General features: G+C 47.3%; 1 protein-coding gene across 8 annotated transcripts in view; it reads left to right on the top strand.

The window, feature by feature from the left end:
- The window catches only part of SMPD4 (sphingomyelin phosphodiesterase 4), a 431,863-nt gene that overhangs the window by 135,183 nt on the left and 279,779 nt on the right, over positions 1-16,901 (top strand). For all 8 annotated transcript variants that reach the window (XM_085636345.1, XM_085636344.1, XM_085636343.1 and 5 more), the window contains one exon: positions 3,758-3,829. In XM_085636345.1, the coding sequence (XP_085492471.1) occupies positions 3,758-3,829 (72 nt within the window). The remainder of the gene's footprint in view (positions 1-3,757; positions 3,830-16,901) is intronic.

Raw genomic sequence — 16,901 nt, 5'->3', positions numbered from 1 at the left:
CGTCCTTCTGCCATTAGATTGATGAAATTGAAGGACTGTCAATCACCAAGACTTCTGGAGGGAAATAGTGGCGTGGTGAACAAAAGAGAAAAGTGCAGCTTTAGCTTTTCACCCTTCTATCCTCTGTTATACATCATGTACACAGAGATACAAACAATAATTTGGAGCAATATAGACAGATTTGAATTTCACCTAGGATCAACACACTGTAAATGCCTGTTAACCACTCCTGGCTTATACCAATAACTTATTTGCTCTATTTCCGAAAGATATAAGCTGCGCAATGCAGATGTAGGGCACTATGTAGAGCACTTTTAAACACCAGAGGAGTATATAAGCAGGGCTAGCATCTCAGAGTGGGTGTACATTATGCTATGCATTTATCCTTTGCCCAAGGACCTTCTTGGGCTTGCTTTTTAAGATAATTCATAAGTCATGTCCTTTATTTAGTGCCCAGTGAACTCACTGAGCCTCTGCAATAACACTGAATATAGGAATGTACATTACTGAAAATGGTTTATTGGTACTGTGCAAAAACTAATTGCAAATATGTACCAAAGAACAGTTGGCAAAAAAAATATAAAATCCCTTGTAAAACAGCCTAATACGCATTCTCATAGCGCACATCTTCCTATCATTTGTTTGGGTAGCTTACCGCAGTCAGCACCCTTGCCTACTACAGTAATCTATGCGATTCAATGCAGCAAAAGACCTGCCTATAGGCTTTAGCACAAGGCAATAACAATCCACCATTTAAAGCCTATTGCCTTTTAGACCTGCTTTTCTCAGTAAGTTAGGCCTTCTGGCTTCATCATAAGATTTCCTAATAAACATATCAACCCCATGCAATCTGGCACATCTTTCCCCAGTGAAGTGATAAGACCTATAACCTTTACCATTGGCCTGACACTATAACCAACACCGGCCTATGTAGTACACATGAACTGGCAATCATCATTCATAGTTATACAATTACAATATTTAGAAAAATACAGTTTTTAAAACGGTATACAACTCCTCTCAATAGGGCATAATAAGAATCCTTTCAGTGAAAACCTTCAAGGTTTGTCGGAGTGAGTGGGCGACCCCAAAACTCTTGACTACTAAAGCAATCTGTGAAATTACAGGTAACAAAATACATATCTATACCCACTCCAAAACCCTTGTCTAATATGGCAATCTGTGAGATTACAGGTAACAAAATACTTATCTATACCCTTGTAGCACTGGGTGATCACTACCCACTTTATAAGGCATGCTGGCTTTAACAAATGCCTTTGCAATAAATAAGGTAGGCCTACTGTCTTTGTCATAGCTTTTCGGAAAGCATGTCAGACTTTGGCTTCGGATGGAATTTATCTAAGTACACAATTCAGGCTTATTGCTCATACCTGTAACCAACTCGGGCCTGGTGTTTTGAGCACCTTTACTACAGGGCAGCCATTTTCCATACAGTCATAACATTTAAAAGATTTGCAAAATTACTGCTGGCTAAGCAAAATAGTATATCTTCTAAGAATGCCTAGCAAGATTTCTCAAAATACTATGTTCTAAATCCATACTTTGCCAAGGTGACACCATCATCAAAACCCTTGCCTTCTGCAGTTATCTGTGAGATTCCATGTAACAAAATCATGGTCTGTGTCTCAACCCAAACAGGTGTTATCAGCATTGGAACATTCTAGAAAGCTTATTGTTAGTGATTCAGGACCTCTCTTCACTGGATGTCCCTTTTAAACGCGTTTTTTTTCTTGTTATTGACCAAGGGAGGTTCCATGAGCCTTTCACTTGTTCTTGGATTGCACAGCTGTATGTGGTTCTACTGCATGTTAATATGATCATTTGAAGCCTGTCCAGATTGTGGGGAAACTCCTAATAACTACAGGTACTTGAATTATAGAGGCCTTTTCCAGCCATGTTTGGAAAGCTTCATATGGAGGGTCATTTCTCCAGGTTAATCTAGGATAAGGTTGCTTGTAAACAAGGTTTTAAAAAAGCTCCTGAGTGGTAGGTAGGCAGCAATCTTTCAAGCACAGTGAAACATGATTTTGATGCAGATAATTCAACTGATGTCTCTTTTTACTACTTCTTCTTTCTTTGCAGGACCTGCTTTTAAAACGGGACATAAAGTTAGCTTTCGGCTGTACTTTTTTTTTTCTTTTTCAAAAGCATGAATTGCACACAATAGAAATGTGATTGCATACCAAAAATATATACTCAGTTGCATATCTTCAGACTTAATTGAAAAACAATTTGGGTATAGTTTAGGTCTATGGCACTTGCTTCATGTACCCAGTGCCTTCGTTTGATTTTTGAAAGTATTGGCATAGAAGAGATTTTTCGTACAGCTAGGACATTTCTGTTATGTGAAAGATATGCATTTGAAACCAGCATTGGCAGAGCCAGTAGGGGTCACCTACAAGAAAGCAATTTATCAAGGTTGTGTTTCTTTTGAAAAATATTTTTATTGTAAGCTGCTGGCAGGCTGGGAAAAAACACAGAGGTATGGCTCTTTGGGGTGCATCATGGACAGAGGGCATGGCGGTGAAGCACTATGACACGCCCAGCGCTGACTTATGTCATATACCTTTTTGTATTTTTTTTTATTGTCCAGGCTAGTCAGAGGGGCAGCATAGACTATGGAGTTGGGGGAGGTGGTGTGGACAAGCTGACAACAACGGAAGCTGTAATGGAATGACAACAACGGAAGCTGTAATGGAATGCCTAGGTGAAAGCCGATCGCACTCGTGGTGACTTAGATTGGGCCCATAGACACTTTACCATAGCCTTCTACAGTTGGACTTGCACAACACCTGACAGTCTTTTTGTGTGCTTTGCGATGTGTAGATCAGTACTATCAGCCATTTGCATATGAAAAAGTGATCCTTTTGCATTACTTTTTTCACATAGCGGGTTTGGACACTGCCATGCAGGTGCAGAATTGTATACAATATACTTTAGGAAAGACTGAATACATTCCTACTGGAAATTACATTCTCCTCCCATAACATAACTTTGCCTTACTGCATCCTAACCATCTGCTCACTTCAAACTGCTCTTTTACTTCTTGCGCAAAAGTAGGTAATCATCCACACTCATCTCCTACCTAACTAAACTGAACTACTTCCACCAATAAAAACCTCAACTAATGCAAATAGTGGATCATTTTAAGAAAGCAAGACTAAAAATGATTACCTTCAATCATGTGTGAAAGTATTAATGAACTAAATCAGTTAACCAACCACTAATCCGTGGGTTCCCGGTTTAGCATGCCTAGCTCACTAAAATAAACTCTTCAACACCTTGTCAGGGGTTGTAAGCTCCATATAAATGCTGTTACATACAGTACAAAATCTGTCTTTGACTACATTTAAATGTGACGGTATGCAATATAAAATACAAAGTTATATCCTTTGTATGCACATAGGCTAATACAGGTCTCTGTGATCATGCCAATAAAGTTCCTATTGAGTGTTGGACTATTTATGGTTCTGAGATCATGTAAGAAACACTGCACAAGAGATTCAGAGGTAAGCCATCCATTTGAAATATTGACTCATCGGTGTTTTCAGTTCTAAGAAAACTAGAAAACAATGCTGCCAATCAGTCTCAAAACATCACCTAAAAACATGAAGCGACGGTGTTGTGTGGCTGTGTCATTAGGATGGTATGAAACAACATGCCTGGTTTTGAAGCCAGGAATAAATATGTATAATTTTACAAAGATGTAACTTAAAGTGCTGTTGCTTTCTTGAAGGTCTTTGTTGAAATGTGGCTGCACCATTACTCGCTGGAGATGTACCAGAAGATGCAGCTGCCTCAAACCAAGGTAACCTGTATAACTACTCCAGCATTGAATCACCTACTGTGAGGTTTTACACCTAGCATGGTACATTGGCAGTAACCCTTGGTAAACCATTCACAGCACATTGATAACAGCAAATACTGGTATAATCTGCAAGGAACCACATGTTCAAGTTGGTCAGAATTTCCTCAATTGGTCCTTCTGGCAATATGTTTAACAAGCGTACAGAAACTATCCAGTATTTTCATTTGGACCTTGGCACAGAACCTAGTAGACTCAGCACACAGTTGCTTTGTAGCCTTTTGGTTCAGAAGTGCAGGTTAATCTATGTGTTACATATTACTTGTAGAGCTTTTGGAAATATTCGTAGCTCTCAATGGTTTACCATCTTCAAACAATGCAGTTTCTTAGCAAGGGCTTAAGTGTTAAGAAGCATAGTGTGAAGATGCTGGAGTTTTCTGCCCCTTCTACTTGATTAGGCCAGCCTTTATTTTACTTTTAGTATGTTCCATATTTTGACGTGTTTCTCTTCATCTCCCAACTTAGTAGTCCAGTTTGGGGCTGAGGTCTGGTCCAGGGCCACCTCTTGGAACACCTTGAGGCTCCACCAAACATCATCCTGCTGACCCTTCCAAGTAAAACTGCTGCACTTTTGTGCACCATGGGAATTGATTAGTTTATGCTGCAGAGAGTGGATCTGTAGCACGTTCCTCTCTACCAGTGGACTGCCGGTTGTGCACTACTACCTGTGTACCGAATCCACTTTCTTTTTCCTCCATTTCAGAGTGTTTTTAATGCTTTGTGGCAAAGCTAGAATTAAAAGTTATGCTATGTAATAGTTCAAACACCATTGTGCACTTGTTTGTCCTTTATAGACTAGAGATAAGGGTCCAAAGCGTCAAAAGTAGCTAATCATTCTTACACTAACCTCCCTGGATTAACATATTCTGCTTCTGGCCTGAGTTTTCAGAAAACGGCAATTTCGCATTTATCAGAAGAAAACATGCTTACAGCTGTAGAATTATGCAGTAATAACGCAGAGGCATATGCTATGGGAGACACAAGTTTATTTGGTTTCCAACTCAACAGCTCCCTGGAGAATTATCGTCCCAACCTCCACTCTACAGTTGAACATGAACATTCCACAGTAGAATAGCTGATGTCACAATGAGTGACTTGGAGCTAACCTTAACCATAGAGTATAACATACGTCATTCCTTTATATACAATACAAGAAATATACATATATGCATAATACACAAAAACTGTTCTGAAGAAATCTAAAAGGAATGAAAAATAAATCTATCTAAACCATAAGCAGCTAAGCAGTAAACTATGTAAATATACACACGCTAAAAGGAAAAACACAAAGAGTAAAAGAGTAAAAAATACTACAATTTAATGCTAAACATGTTATTCAGCAGAGGCTGAGCAGAAACACAATGCCTGAGAGAAGAAAGCTTTCTCCCAAAACCTACTACCATCCAAAGCGTTTTGGAGGATTCGCCTTTTTGTTACTTCTGCATGGTTCATCCATTTGACCAACATCTTTGACGCTAGTCTTCTCTTAGCTGTTCATCTTCAAAACTACTTGCTTAGGCAATTTATAGACTCTGGGTATATTCCACCAATGCTTTTTGTTAACTCTCACGGCTTAGAGTGATACAGCATCCACCCTTACCGAATTCAGACAACCCCTTGGCAACCTTATGGGGTTGACGGATTCTAACCCAATCACCTATTTGCAGTTTAGGTGCTTTCTCCTGAATTCCTGTACCTTTTTGTTCCACTCTTTTTTATCATCCACCATACCTTTGGTATCGATTTTTGATTCATTCTCAATAGCAGGTAACATATGTCACCCCACTTCCTCATTCAAGCAGAGCACATTTCAAATGTAGCTACTCTCCCCCGCAAAATTTCTAACGCACAATTTGGTGTAGTGCGATGTGCCCATAACTTACTTTGTATTGCTTTTAAAAGATCCATCCTGTTACAGCCCACTGTATACATTCCACTAAAATGTGGTTCATGCGCTATATAAACCTGTTCGCCTGAGGGTGCAAAGAGCTACTCTACGATGCAGGATTTTGGATTGTTTCAAAAATTCACTCATTTCGTTTGATACAAACTGTACTCCATTGACCGATACGATTTCTTTTGGAAATCGTTCTCTTGCAAAAATACTCTGAAAATGTATTATAACACCCTCGGTGTTGGGATCTTTCATGAACTTTACTGCAACCACAACAGCATATTTATACTTGTTGGGCAATATGTAAAACGGTCCAATAAAATCCACTGCAAGTTTCATTCATGGACCTTCTGGTAACTCCAAAACTCGACATCTGATTATCCATTGAGGGCCACCAAAATACATTTTCAATCCTCCTCTAAGTGTTGGTTTGTCCCAGGTAATCTACATGTCCTAAACCAACAACCATTCTATATCATGTGTCTTCCAGACTCCTGTCTTCATTGCCAGAAACTGTCCAGGTGAATCCGGCAGGTCAGAGAGAAAATAAGGATGCATGGTCTCCAGGAGAGAGGAATTGCAGGATCTTCAAGAAGCCTTGGGGAGTCTCAATCTACTTTCAAAGAGCCCTATTCTCATCCTAAAACGGTCCACAGAGCAGGATCTCAGGAGAGACCTCAAAAGCAGCAAACCTGATCGACATCGAGAGGTAGGACGTCTAAATTGGAGAAAATACCTGTTAGTTCTCCATCAAAAGTGGCATCGGAGCATACTCAATGTCGAGGCACAGATCACCCTCAAAGGACTCTGACGATGTCCAAGCCTCATCGCCAATCAACGTCAAGACCTACATTGCCATCAAAGCGCTCGTTGGCTGCAAGGTCACCGTTGAGGCACTCACCATCTGTGACGCACAGACATTACCCATCGACGTCAAAGCCAAAATTGCAGTCGACACCCTCGCTGTCTACTAGACACTGGTCTGGGGATTTTACGCCATCAAAGGATACACAGCCTTCATCGACTTTGAGAACACACCGGTCGAAGTCAAAAAGTTGAAAAGAGACACTCTACATCTCAAGTGCAATTGACGTCAAGAGGTCGTTTGACGTCGTCAGAGTTACAACTTTTACCATCTGATTGAGTGGAAACAAGTTCTTGTTCACCAGCTAGACCTCCTCCTGAATCACCACTGAATTTCTCTCCACTTTGGCTGGAAAGCCTGTGCAAGAAACATGTGCCTCATAGCTCGGACCCAGATTACTCGCGGACGTACTCCCCATCCAGGGTTACCACACTACACCATCACCTCAACATAGTCCCCGCCTGCATTCTCCCCGTACTCTCCATCAACACTTCCAGAGAGACGTTGGGCTGCGCCAAGGACCCTGTGAAGATCTAGGTGTCCTCTTAGGGGTGGGTCAAGGTCAGAGTCTACCACAACCAGATCTACTTCCAGTTCTAGAAGATCTCATCGTTCCAAGTCACAACATAGGAGGCCTAGAACACCCTCCTGGTCCATCACCTCTCGATGCTCCGTAAGTAATTACTCTCCTTCCTTAATGGACACACCTCCAGCAAGTGTATCCCCGATAGATTACATTTCAACGTTTAATGACGTTCTGATTAGACGCACATCTAAACTAAATATTGATATCCCTGCGCTTACCACCTCATCTTCAGTCATCTTTGAAACTCTACATCATAGAGCTGTATCAAGACCTTAATTACCTCTGGTTCCGAGACTTTTAGCATCAGCAATGCACCTTTTCTTAACCCCAGCAGCCCTAAGAGCAGCTCCATCGTGAATTTTGAAAAAGTGTTCAGCTCCAGACCAAGACCCTCTGTTCCTGAGGACTGATCCCTCTCTGGATTCAGTTATAATAGCTGCTGCACACTAGACGCATTCTGTAGCATCTTAGTCCTGAGTCCCTCCAGATAAAGACAGTAAACAAATGTACTCCTTTGTAAAGATGATGTGTGGGACATCTGCTTCTTTCATGGAAGTTGCGAGTGCCTCTGCCTTACTGGGTTGATATGACAGGTTGTTGTGGGACTTGCTCAATAGATTAATCAAAAAGCTCCCTAGGAAGAAAGACCAGACTTCCAGGAAGTTCTGCATGAAGAGGGATTAGTCTCTAACCAAATAATAAGTGCAGCTGTGGATGCTTCAGACCTCCATGCTCATGGATACTCGCATGGCATCTGTGCGTGAAAATCTTCCTGGCTCCATCTCACAGGCCTGAAACCTGAAGTCCAATACAGAATCATAAATTTACCATTCACAAGGGATTCATTATTCGGTACTCCTGGATGAGGAAATGTACAACTGGACACTCTCAGAGCTCTAGGCCTGGAGAAGAAAAAAATACATCAGAAGCATATATAAGCCTTATGATAGGCGGTTTTATAAGCAGTGGGTTTAAAACCCCTCACTGGGCTCAACAACAACAATTCTGTTCACTACCATTCTCGTGGTCCTGCCAGAGGAAGAGGATCTAAACATCAACTGTGTTAGACCTGTCAGCCCTTTGGGTGGTCCCTCCTCATCATTATTTATTTTGTCCCACTTTTGCCTCAAACCCTGTTATAATTTTTCCTTTTTGGGAACCACCAGACTTTTTAGTGTTGATGCAGGGTCAGGGAGCCATTTTCCCTACCCCTGGAACTTCTGTCTGAGGGCCTGAGACACAAAATGGTGGCCACCCATTGTCACCTGTGACATCATCAGAACCCACTGGAGATTTCTAGAACCTTCCGTAACATTCTGGAACCCTGTGACAGTGAGAGGCAGTTTGGAATGTTGGGAGGCCATCTCAGAGTGGCAGTTGGCATCTGACTAGAGAGGAGAGAGGACCAGTTCAGAAGGAGGTCGGAGTAAGGCAGCAGGGGTGGAAACCAGTGCTTGGAGTGGGGTCCAGAAACCCACCCTTGATGCTAGTCCCTACTGACCAAGCCCAGCCTAGAGCCCTGTGTGGGACCAAGACCAGAAAAACCATCTTAAGGACCTAAATATTGTGAAGAGGCCTTAAAGAAGATGACCAGCAAGCTCCTGACCTGTTTAGCGGTGTCCTCCTGGAGTCCTGACGTCGAGAAGCCTGGAGACCTGAGGCCTGAGGTGGAGAAGCGGCGCTGACAGAAAGCAGACGTCGTACCCGGAGCCGTCAGAGGTCGAGAGAGGGCGCCGACGGAGGTCGTGCAGAGGCACCGGAGGTCGAGTAAGGAGTCACCTGAGGTCGAGGTGAAGCGCACCGGAGGTCGGGAGTGGAGATCGCACTCCGGAGTCGCTGGAGATCGAGGTGAAGCGCGCCGGAGGTCGGGAGTGGAGATCGCACTCCGGAGACGCCGGAATCTGAGGTGAAGCGCGCCGGAGGTCGGGAGTGGAGGTCGCACTCCGGAGACACCCGGAAGCGGGGAGACCGTGACCCTGCGACGCCGGAAGGCGACATCGAGCCGGAGCAGCCCAGCAACACCGAGCCGAGGCCGCCCAGCGACATCGATCCGGAACCGCCAGCGACATCGATCCGAAGCCGCCCAGCGACACCGAACCGAGGCCGCCCAGCGACATCGAACCGGAGCCGCCCAGCGATGTCGACCCGGCGCCGAGCGGAGCCGATCATCGTGAAAAGGGCAGTAAGTGGTAGAAAGGGCATCTGAGGCCCTGTGGAGCCCTAAAAGACCATTCTAGGGGCTAGAGGGGTGTTAGAACCGGCCTGGGGGTGCCAGGGGTGAACTGAGACTGGTGCAGTGACCTCTGTGAGGGGTTGTGTATTTTGGGAGAACCAGATCCTTAGGTTACCCTTATTCTACCTCAGTTCAGGCCCAGCCTTGACCAATCTAGGTGGGACACCCCCTATGTCATCCAAATGACCACAAGCTGTACTTGGGCATAGTAAAACCAAACTACCTCAGGAAAGTGATGTGAACTGTAATTGTCATTAATTGTGTTAAGTTATTGAAGGTGCTTTATTTATTGTCATCCACCAATTTATTCCTGCACTATATTTATTGTCTGACTGTATTTATTTGCCATCTGTATTTATTGCACCCTATTTATTCCTTGCTTATTTATGACCTGATCCTATTTATTGAAACCCCACTGTGGTATTATTTATTTGACCTGCCCTTTTAAAGGAGAATCTTATGGTACTGTATTTATTTTATGAACCCTTCAACTAAGAGAAAATAAGATAAAGACAAACTACTTTCTTTCATAATTTTTACGGTGTAGTGTCGTTTTTGGAACGGATGAACGCATGGTTATTGTGAGGGTGTGACGTACGCTTAACACGGTGCCTGACCCCCAACCGCTCGAGCCAAGCTACCATTGTGCTGGGAACCTGGTGACTGCTAACCCGGTTGCCCGGTTTCCAACATAAAATTGGTGTTCAGCGGTGGGATTGAGCTGTGCTTGCGTCCACTCGACAATAACTGTGGGTAGTCCATAGGCCTACACCGGGAGTTTTCTCTAAGCGGACTTCCTAATTTTGAGTTTTGTTTTTTTCAAATTTACTTCTGGTGGTGGGAGGAGGTATTACAAAAGGTACCCCCCTGCATAGCTTCTGTAAGCAACTGTCTTCAATCCTGAGTGGGAAAAATGGAGTTTGTATTGGAAGATGTGGAAACTTACACTGTGGCCCAACTCAGAGAGTTTTGTGAGCGAGAGGGGGTGTATTGTCCCCAAGGTGCAAAGAAGGGTGAGCTCCAGACCAGCTTAAGGGCTTGGGGGGAGGCACGACGAGAAAGTAAGGTTGAGAAGGAGGACAGGGATGGAGAGCCTGACAGCGAGGGGGCTGGTCTGTACCAACCTGAGGTGGGGAACCTAGCAGCGGGGCCCAGAACACTTTCAAGGAAGGGCAGCAGTGTCTCTAGCAACGGCTTATTAGAAGCAGAATTCACTGACCGGAGGGAGAAAAGACAGCTCACATGGGATTTGGCGAAGCTGGAGAACGAAAAGGAGGAACGGAGGATGGCTCACGAGTTGAGGCTCAGGGAGATAGATCTCCAGATCCTACGGGTCGGGGCACACCCTGTTCCTAGTGGTGGCAGCGAAGAAAGAGAAATCACCAGGGAATCCAAACCCTATTTGCCAAAAGACATAGTAGCTAGCTATAGTGCAGGTGATGATATCGCCAAGTGAGATCTCATTAAGAGTCCATGGGGTTCCAGAGAAGTATTGGGGAGGGGAAAAGAAAATGGAGTTCTCTAAAGGCCCCCAAAATAGTTTCCAAGGGAAGGGAACGGGATTCACCCCTAGGGCTAACCCCCCCAGAAACCCTAATCCTGGCCAGAGTCAGCAGCCAAGGGTTGTCCATTGCTACGAGTGCGGTGGTGTCGGACACTATAAGGGAGATGTGAAGTGCCCGAAAAGACCACCCCCTCCCATCGGAGGAAAGGCCCCCGGAGTAGCTAGTGTAGTGCTCGGGGAGGAGATGCCCTTAGGTAAGGGAAGGGAGTGGGTGGGTGTCACTTTAGTGTCCCTGGGAGAAAGGGAGATGGTTCCTAAGATCCAGGTGCCCGCAAATACCACAAAGTATGGGCAGTGGGTCACCATCAACGGCCAAAGAGGGGAGGCTCTGAGAGACACAGGAGCCAGTATGACTATGGTACGTAGCCAACAGGTGTCTCCAGAGCAGGTGATTCCCCATGTACTCCACCCTGCCGCGATGGCTGACGGCAGAATGGGTCACTATCCAGTGGCCGAGGTTCCCTTTGAATGGGAAGGGGTTGCAGGTTTACTTCGAGTTGCCGTAAGCCCTGCCGTGCCAGTCGATTGTCTGCTGGGGAATGACATGGAGCATAATGCTTGGAAGGAGGTGGAATACCGGACTCATGCTGAGATGCTGGGTACACCTGACTGGGCCTGTGTCAGCACAAGGTCTGCGACTACCCGGAGAGGGAGTTCGTTTAGGCGGGAGCCTGGAACAAAGGCACCGCCGGCTGCCTATCAAGGGAAGAACCGAGGACAGGAGGAGCCTGCCTCGGCATCTGCGCCCCGTGTGACGGATAGGCCACCGGAGGTGGTGGACCAGGAGTCCGCGGAGGGGGATGTTACCAAACTGGAGAACCTACCCATCCCGGCCGAGTGGCACGTGGAGGGAGGGCCGACCAGGGAGGAATTCTGCAAGGGCCAGAGGGAGTGTCCTACCCTTGAGGGACTGAGGCGACAGGCCGAAGCCCAGGCAGCAGGGAACGTTGAGGGGAACTACAATATTTACTGGGAGGATGGCCTCCTCTACAGTGAACCCAAGGCACCCATGCACGGATCGTCACGGGCCTTGGTTGTCCCTCAACGTTACCGAGCCTTCCTTCTGGAATTGGCTCATGAAATCCCCTTGGCAGGACACCTGGGGCAAGACAAGACCTTTGCCCGGCTTGTCCCACACTTTTATTGGCCTCAGATGAAAGTGTCGTCCGACACCTACCGGACGTGTGTGTCTTGCCAAGCCAGTGGGAAAACAGGGGTGAAGCTGAAAGCTCCCCTGGAACCACTTCCTGTCGTTAGCACCCCCTTTGAAAGGGTGGGCATCGACATTGTGGGTCCGTTAGATCTGCCTACTACAGCTGGTCACAGGTTTATCCTGGTTTTGGTGGATCATGCCACACGGTACCCAGAGGCTATACCTCTGAGGACCATTACTGCACCTGTTGTGGCTAGGGCCCTGATGGGAATCTTTACCCGAGTGGGTTTTCCCAAGGAAGTTGTGTCCGACAGGGGGACCAACTTCATGTCAGCATATATGCGGGCGATGTAGAAGGAGTGTGGAGTGACCTACCGGTTCACCACTCCTTACCACCCCCAGACCAATGGTCTGGTGGAGAGGTTCAATAAGACCTTGAAAGGCATGATCAGAAGTCTGCCTGAAAGCCTGCGGAGGAAATGGGACGTCCTCCTACCCTGTCTATTGTTTTCCTACAGGGAAGTGCCACAGAAGGGAGTGGGCTTCAGCCCCTTCGAGCTTTTGTATGGGCACCCTGTGCGTGGACCTCTCAGCCTGGTGAGAGACGGATGGGAAAGAACTCCCAGAAAGCTTCCCCAGGACGTGGTGAGCTACATGCTGGCCTTCCGGAGCCAAATGGCTAAGCTGTGGAAGCAAGCTTCTGACAACTTGGAAGCCAGCCAAGCAGTGATGAAGGCGTGGTATGACCACAATGCTCACCCGGTGGAGTTGGAGCCTGGCCAGAAGTGTCAGAAGCTGTGTCGGAATTCCCACGGAGGCAGAACGCTGCTAGCTCCCAATGCCCACCTCCCGGAACGCACCGTAGAATACAATGGCTCCAGGCAGGGGGAAAGGGGAATGGGACAAGAAGAGACACTCGAGCTTTTCTGGACTCCTTTTTCTATTCTTGATATTGTTGTCTGGAGTACCTAATGCACAGAGGGAGAAATCACTTAACTCTTATTTACTCTAAATACCTGACTGCTTCGGTTCTCTCTTGTTGTTACCTTCCCTACCCAGGTTTGCTGGAGTTTGAGCTCCTCTTCGGATTCAGCTGACTACTTCTGGCATGTGTTTCTATCAACCTAATGCACAAAGAGATATTATTCAGTCAGGTGATTACCTATTCTCTCCTCAGGTCTCTTTACTCCTTCGCCTCCCCTTCTATTCTCTTACCTTGTGTAGTCTGACTGAAAGATTATCAAGGGGGTTCTACTGCTAGCGAGGACTGCACTGCTCTTGGTGAATGGTGGGATGACCACTGAGTCTTAATGGACTAGAGTTCTGCTTCTGGTGATGTGATCCACAGGCAATTCTTGGCTTTCAACGGGAAGCGCGCAAAAAGGTAAGTAAAGGAAAGTTAGGAAGGAGAGAATAGGGAAGAACGCAAGCGGGGAGATTCGAAGGGGGGGGAATACGCCAGGCAGCGTGGTCTCTTTACATTCAGCAAATGAGTACAAGAAGTTCTAGTCTTTAACGGTTGATCTTACTTGTTTCTGGAAGTCTGGACACGAATTCTTAAGCTCCCTAAAACTCGACGATTTCCCACCGGAGCAGGAAGGCTGCTAAGTTCTTCTTGGAGTATTACTGCTCCTATCACTCCTGGAAATTATTTATCTCTTCTCTCACTGAAGGCTCTCAGACGGACTGTGAAGGAATATTCCCATAATACTAGAACTCGGAATTTCACTCTTCACAATCCCTCTTCCGCAGCTTACGGAAGAATTCGCCACCGCATGTGACGCACACTTGAATTACTCAAATTCTACGGAGTGCACCCAAAACACAACTTCTCTCACAAAGGACTAAATTGAAGTGCGCATTAGAACGCTCTTCGCTGACGCACGAAACCTCGTATCTCGCGAGATCCCGTGCGTCAAACAGTACTTAGATAGTTCTGATGAGTCAAGCGGCCATCTTGAAATGGTGCGCTTAATCTCTAATAGGCATTTGTCCAAACGTTACAGCAGGAGGGTTTAACCGTCACTCGAGATCTTTTCTGATGCAAATTGAGGGTAGCGACGGTTTTTGCTTCCCTGACAAGAAGGTGTGGGTGATCGAACCAGGAGAGCTTAGCGCCCTCCAGGATCGCTGGTCAGGACCCTTTGAGGTGTTGGAGAAGAAGGGTAAGGCTACCTACTTGGTGGACCTGAAGACCCCTCGCCAGCCCCTACGAGTGCTGCACGCCAACCGCCTCAAACCCCACCATGAGAGGCCCGAAGTCATATTGTTAATGGTGACTGACGGAGCAGAGGACGTGGAAAGCGAGCCTCTCCCCGACTTATTTGCGTCTCAAGAAAAGGATGGGTTGGTGGAGGGAGTGATTCTCTCCCCGTCCCTAACTCCTGAACAGCAGGAGGACTGCCGCCAGGTCCTGGGGCAGTACTCTTCGTTGTTCTCCCTTGTCCCGGGTAGGACTCACCTGTACGTCCATGACGTGGACACAGGAGACAGCCCACCTGTGAAGTCAAAGATCTACCGGATGACAGACAAGGTGAAGGCCAGTATTCACAGTGAAGTCACTAAGATGCTGGAGCTAGGAGTGATTGAACCTTCTAGCAGCCCCTGGTCCAGTCCGGTGGTACTAGTACCAAAAGCTGCACCACCGGGTGCCCAACCAGAACTGAGGTTCTGTGTGGACTACCGGGGACTGAACTCAGTAACGAAGACTGATGCTCATCCGATCCCGAGGGCGGATGAACTGATTGACCGGCTGGGAGCTGCCCAATATTTGAGTACCTTTGACCTTACATCCGGGTACTGGCAGATCTCTCTGACTGATGGAGCTAAGGAAAGGTCAGCCTTCTCCACGCCCAAGGGCCACTACCAGTTCTGCGTGATGCCCTTTGGGCTCAAGAACGCCCCTGCCACGTTTCAGCGTCTGGTGAACCAGATCCTCGCCGGAATGGAGAGTTTCTCTGCTGCTTATCTGGACGACATTGCCGTCTTCAGTAACAGCTGGGAGGATCACTTGCGTCACCTGCAAACTGTTCTCCAGGCCCTGAAACAAGCTGGGTTAACGATCAAGGCCAGTAAATGCCAGATCGGGCAGGGGTCGGTAGTGTACCTTGGACACTTGGTGGGTAGGGGAGCGGTGCAACCCCTCCAGGCGAAAATCGAGGCTATTATGGCCTGGGAACCCCCCAAGACTCAGACTGAGGTCCGAGCTTTTCTGGGCCTCACCAGATATTACCGCCGCTTCGTGAAGGGGTACGGGACCATTGTGGCCCCCCTCACGGAGCTTACGTCCAAGAAGCAACCTCGACGGGTAGTCTGGACGGAGGCTTGTCAGCAGGCCTTTGTGAAACTGAAGCAAGCCATGTGCGAGGCCCCGGTCTTAAGGGCCCCAGATTTTTCCAAGGAGTTCATTGTCCAGACGGATGCATCGGAACATGGCATTGGGGCAGTGTTATCGCAACTCAATGAAGAGGGTCTGGATCAACCCGTGGTCTTCCTATCCCGGAGAATACTTCCCAGGGAACAGAAGTGGAGTGCAATAGAGCGTGAAGCCTTTGCCGTGGTATGGGCTCTGAAGAAGTTGCGGCCATACCTGTTTGGCTCGCACTTCCTAGTTCAGACCGACCACAGACCCCTTCGTTGGCTGATGCAGATGAAGGTGGAGAATCCCAAGTTACTAAGGTGGTCTATCTCCCTACAGGGAATGGACTTTCAGGTGGAACATCGGCCTGGAGTGGACCACGCCAATGCAGACGGTCTCTCAAGGTATTTCTGCCTTAGTGATGAGAACTCCCAAGGGGTTGGGTAGCTCTCCCCACTTTCAGCTGGGGGGGACGCGTGTTAGACCTGTCAGCCCTTTGGGTGGTCCCTCCTCATCATTATTTATTTTGTCCCACTTTTGCCTCAAACCCTGTTATAATTTTTCCTTTTTGGGAACCACCAGACTTTTTAGTGTTGATGCAGGGTCAGGGAGCCATTTTCCCTACCCCTGGAACTTCTGTCTGAGGGCCTGAGACACAAAATGGTGGCCACCCATTGTCACCTGTGACATCATCAGAACCCACTGGAGATTTCTAGAACCTTCCGTAAAAATTCTGGAACCCTGTGACAGTGAGAGGCAGTTTGGAATGTTGGGAGGCCATCTCAGAGTGGCAGTTGGCATCTGACTAGAGAGGAGAGAGGACCAGTTCAGAAGGAGGTCGGAGTAAGGCAGCAGGGGTGGAAACCAGTGCTTGGAGTGGGGTCCAGAAACCCACCCTTGATGCTAGTCCCTACTGACCAAGCCCAGCCTAGAGCCCTGTGTGGGACCAAGACCAGAAAAACCATCTTAAGGACCTAAATATTGTGAAGAGGCCTTAAAGAAGAAGACCAGCAAGCTCCTGACCTGTTTAGCGGTGTCCTCCTGGAGTCCTGACGTCGAGAAGCCTGGAGACCTGAGGCCTGAGGTGGAGAAGCTGCGCTGACAGAAAGCAGACGTCGTACCCGGAGCCGTCAGAGGTCGAGAGAGGGCGCCGACGGAGGTCGTGCAGAGGCACCGGAGGTCGAGTAAGGAGTCACCTGAGGTCGAGGTGAAGCGCACCGGAGGTCGGGAGTGGAGATCGCACTCCGGAGTCGCTGGAGATCGAGGTGAAGCGCGCCGGAGGACGGGAGTGGAGGTCGCACTCCGGAGACACCCGGAAGCGGGGAGACCGTGACCCTGCGACGCCGGAAGGCGACATCGAGC

The sequence above is a fragment of the Triturus cristatus genome, chromosome 11 (genome assembly GCF_964204655.1).
Source record: "Triturus cristatus chromosome 11, aTriCri1.1, whole genome shotgun sequence".
Lineage (NCBI taxonomy): Eukaryota > Metazoa > Chordata > Amphibia > Caudata > Salamandridae > Triturus > Triturus cristatus.
Note: the sequence above shows the minus strand (reverse complement) of the source record. Positions and strands in the feature narration are given on the sequence as shown.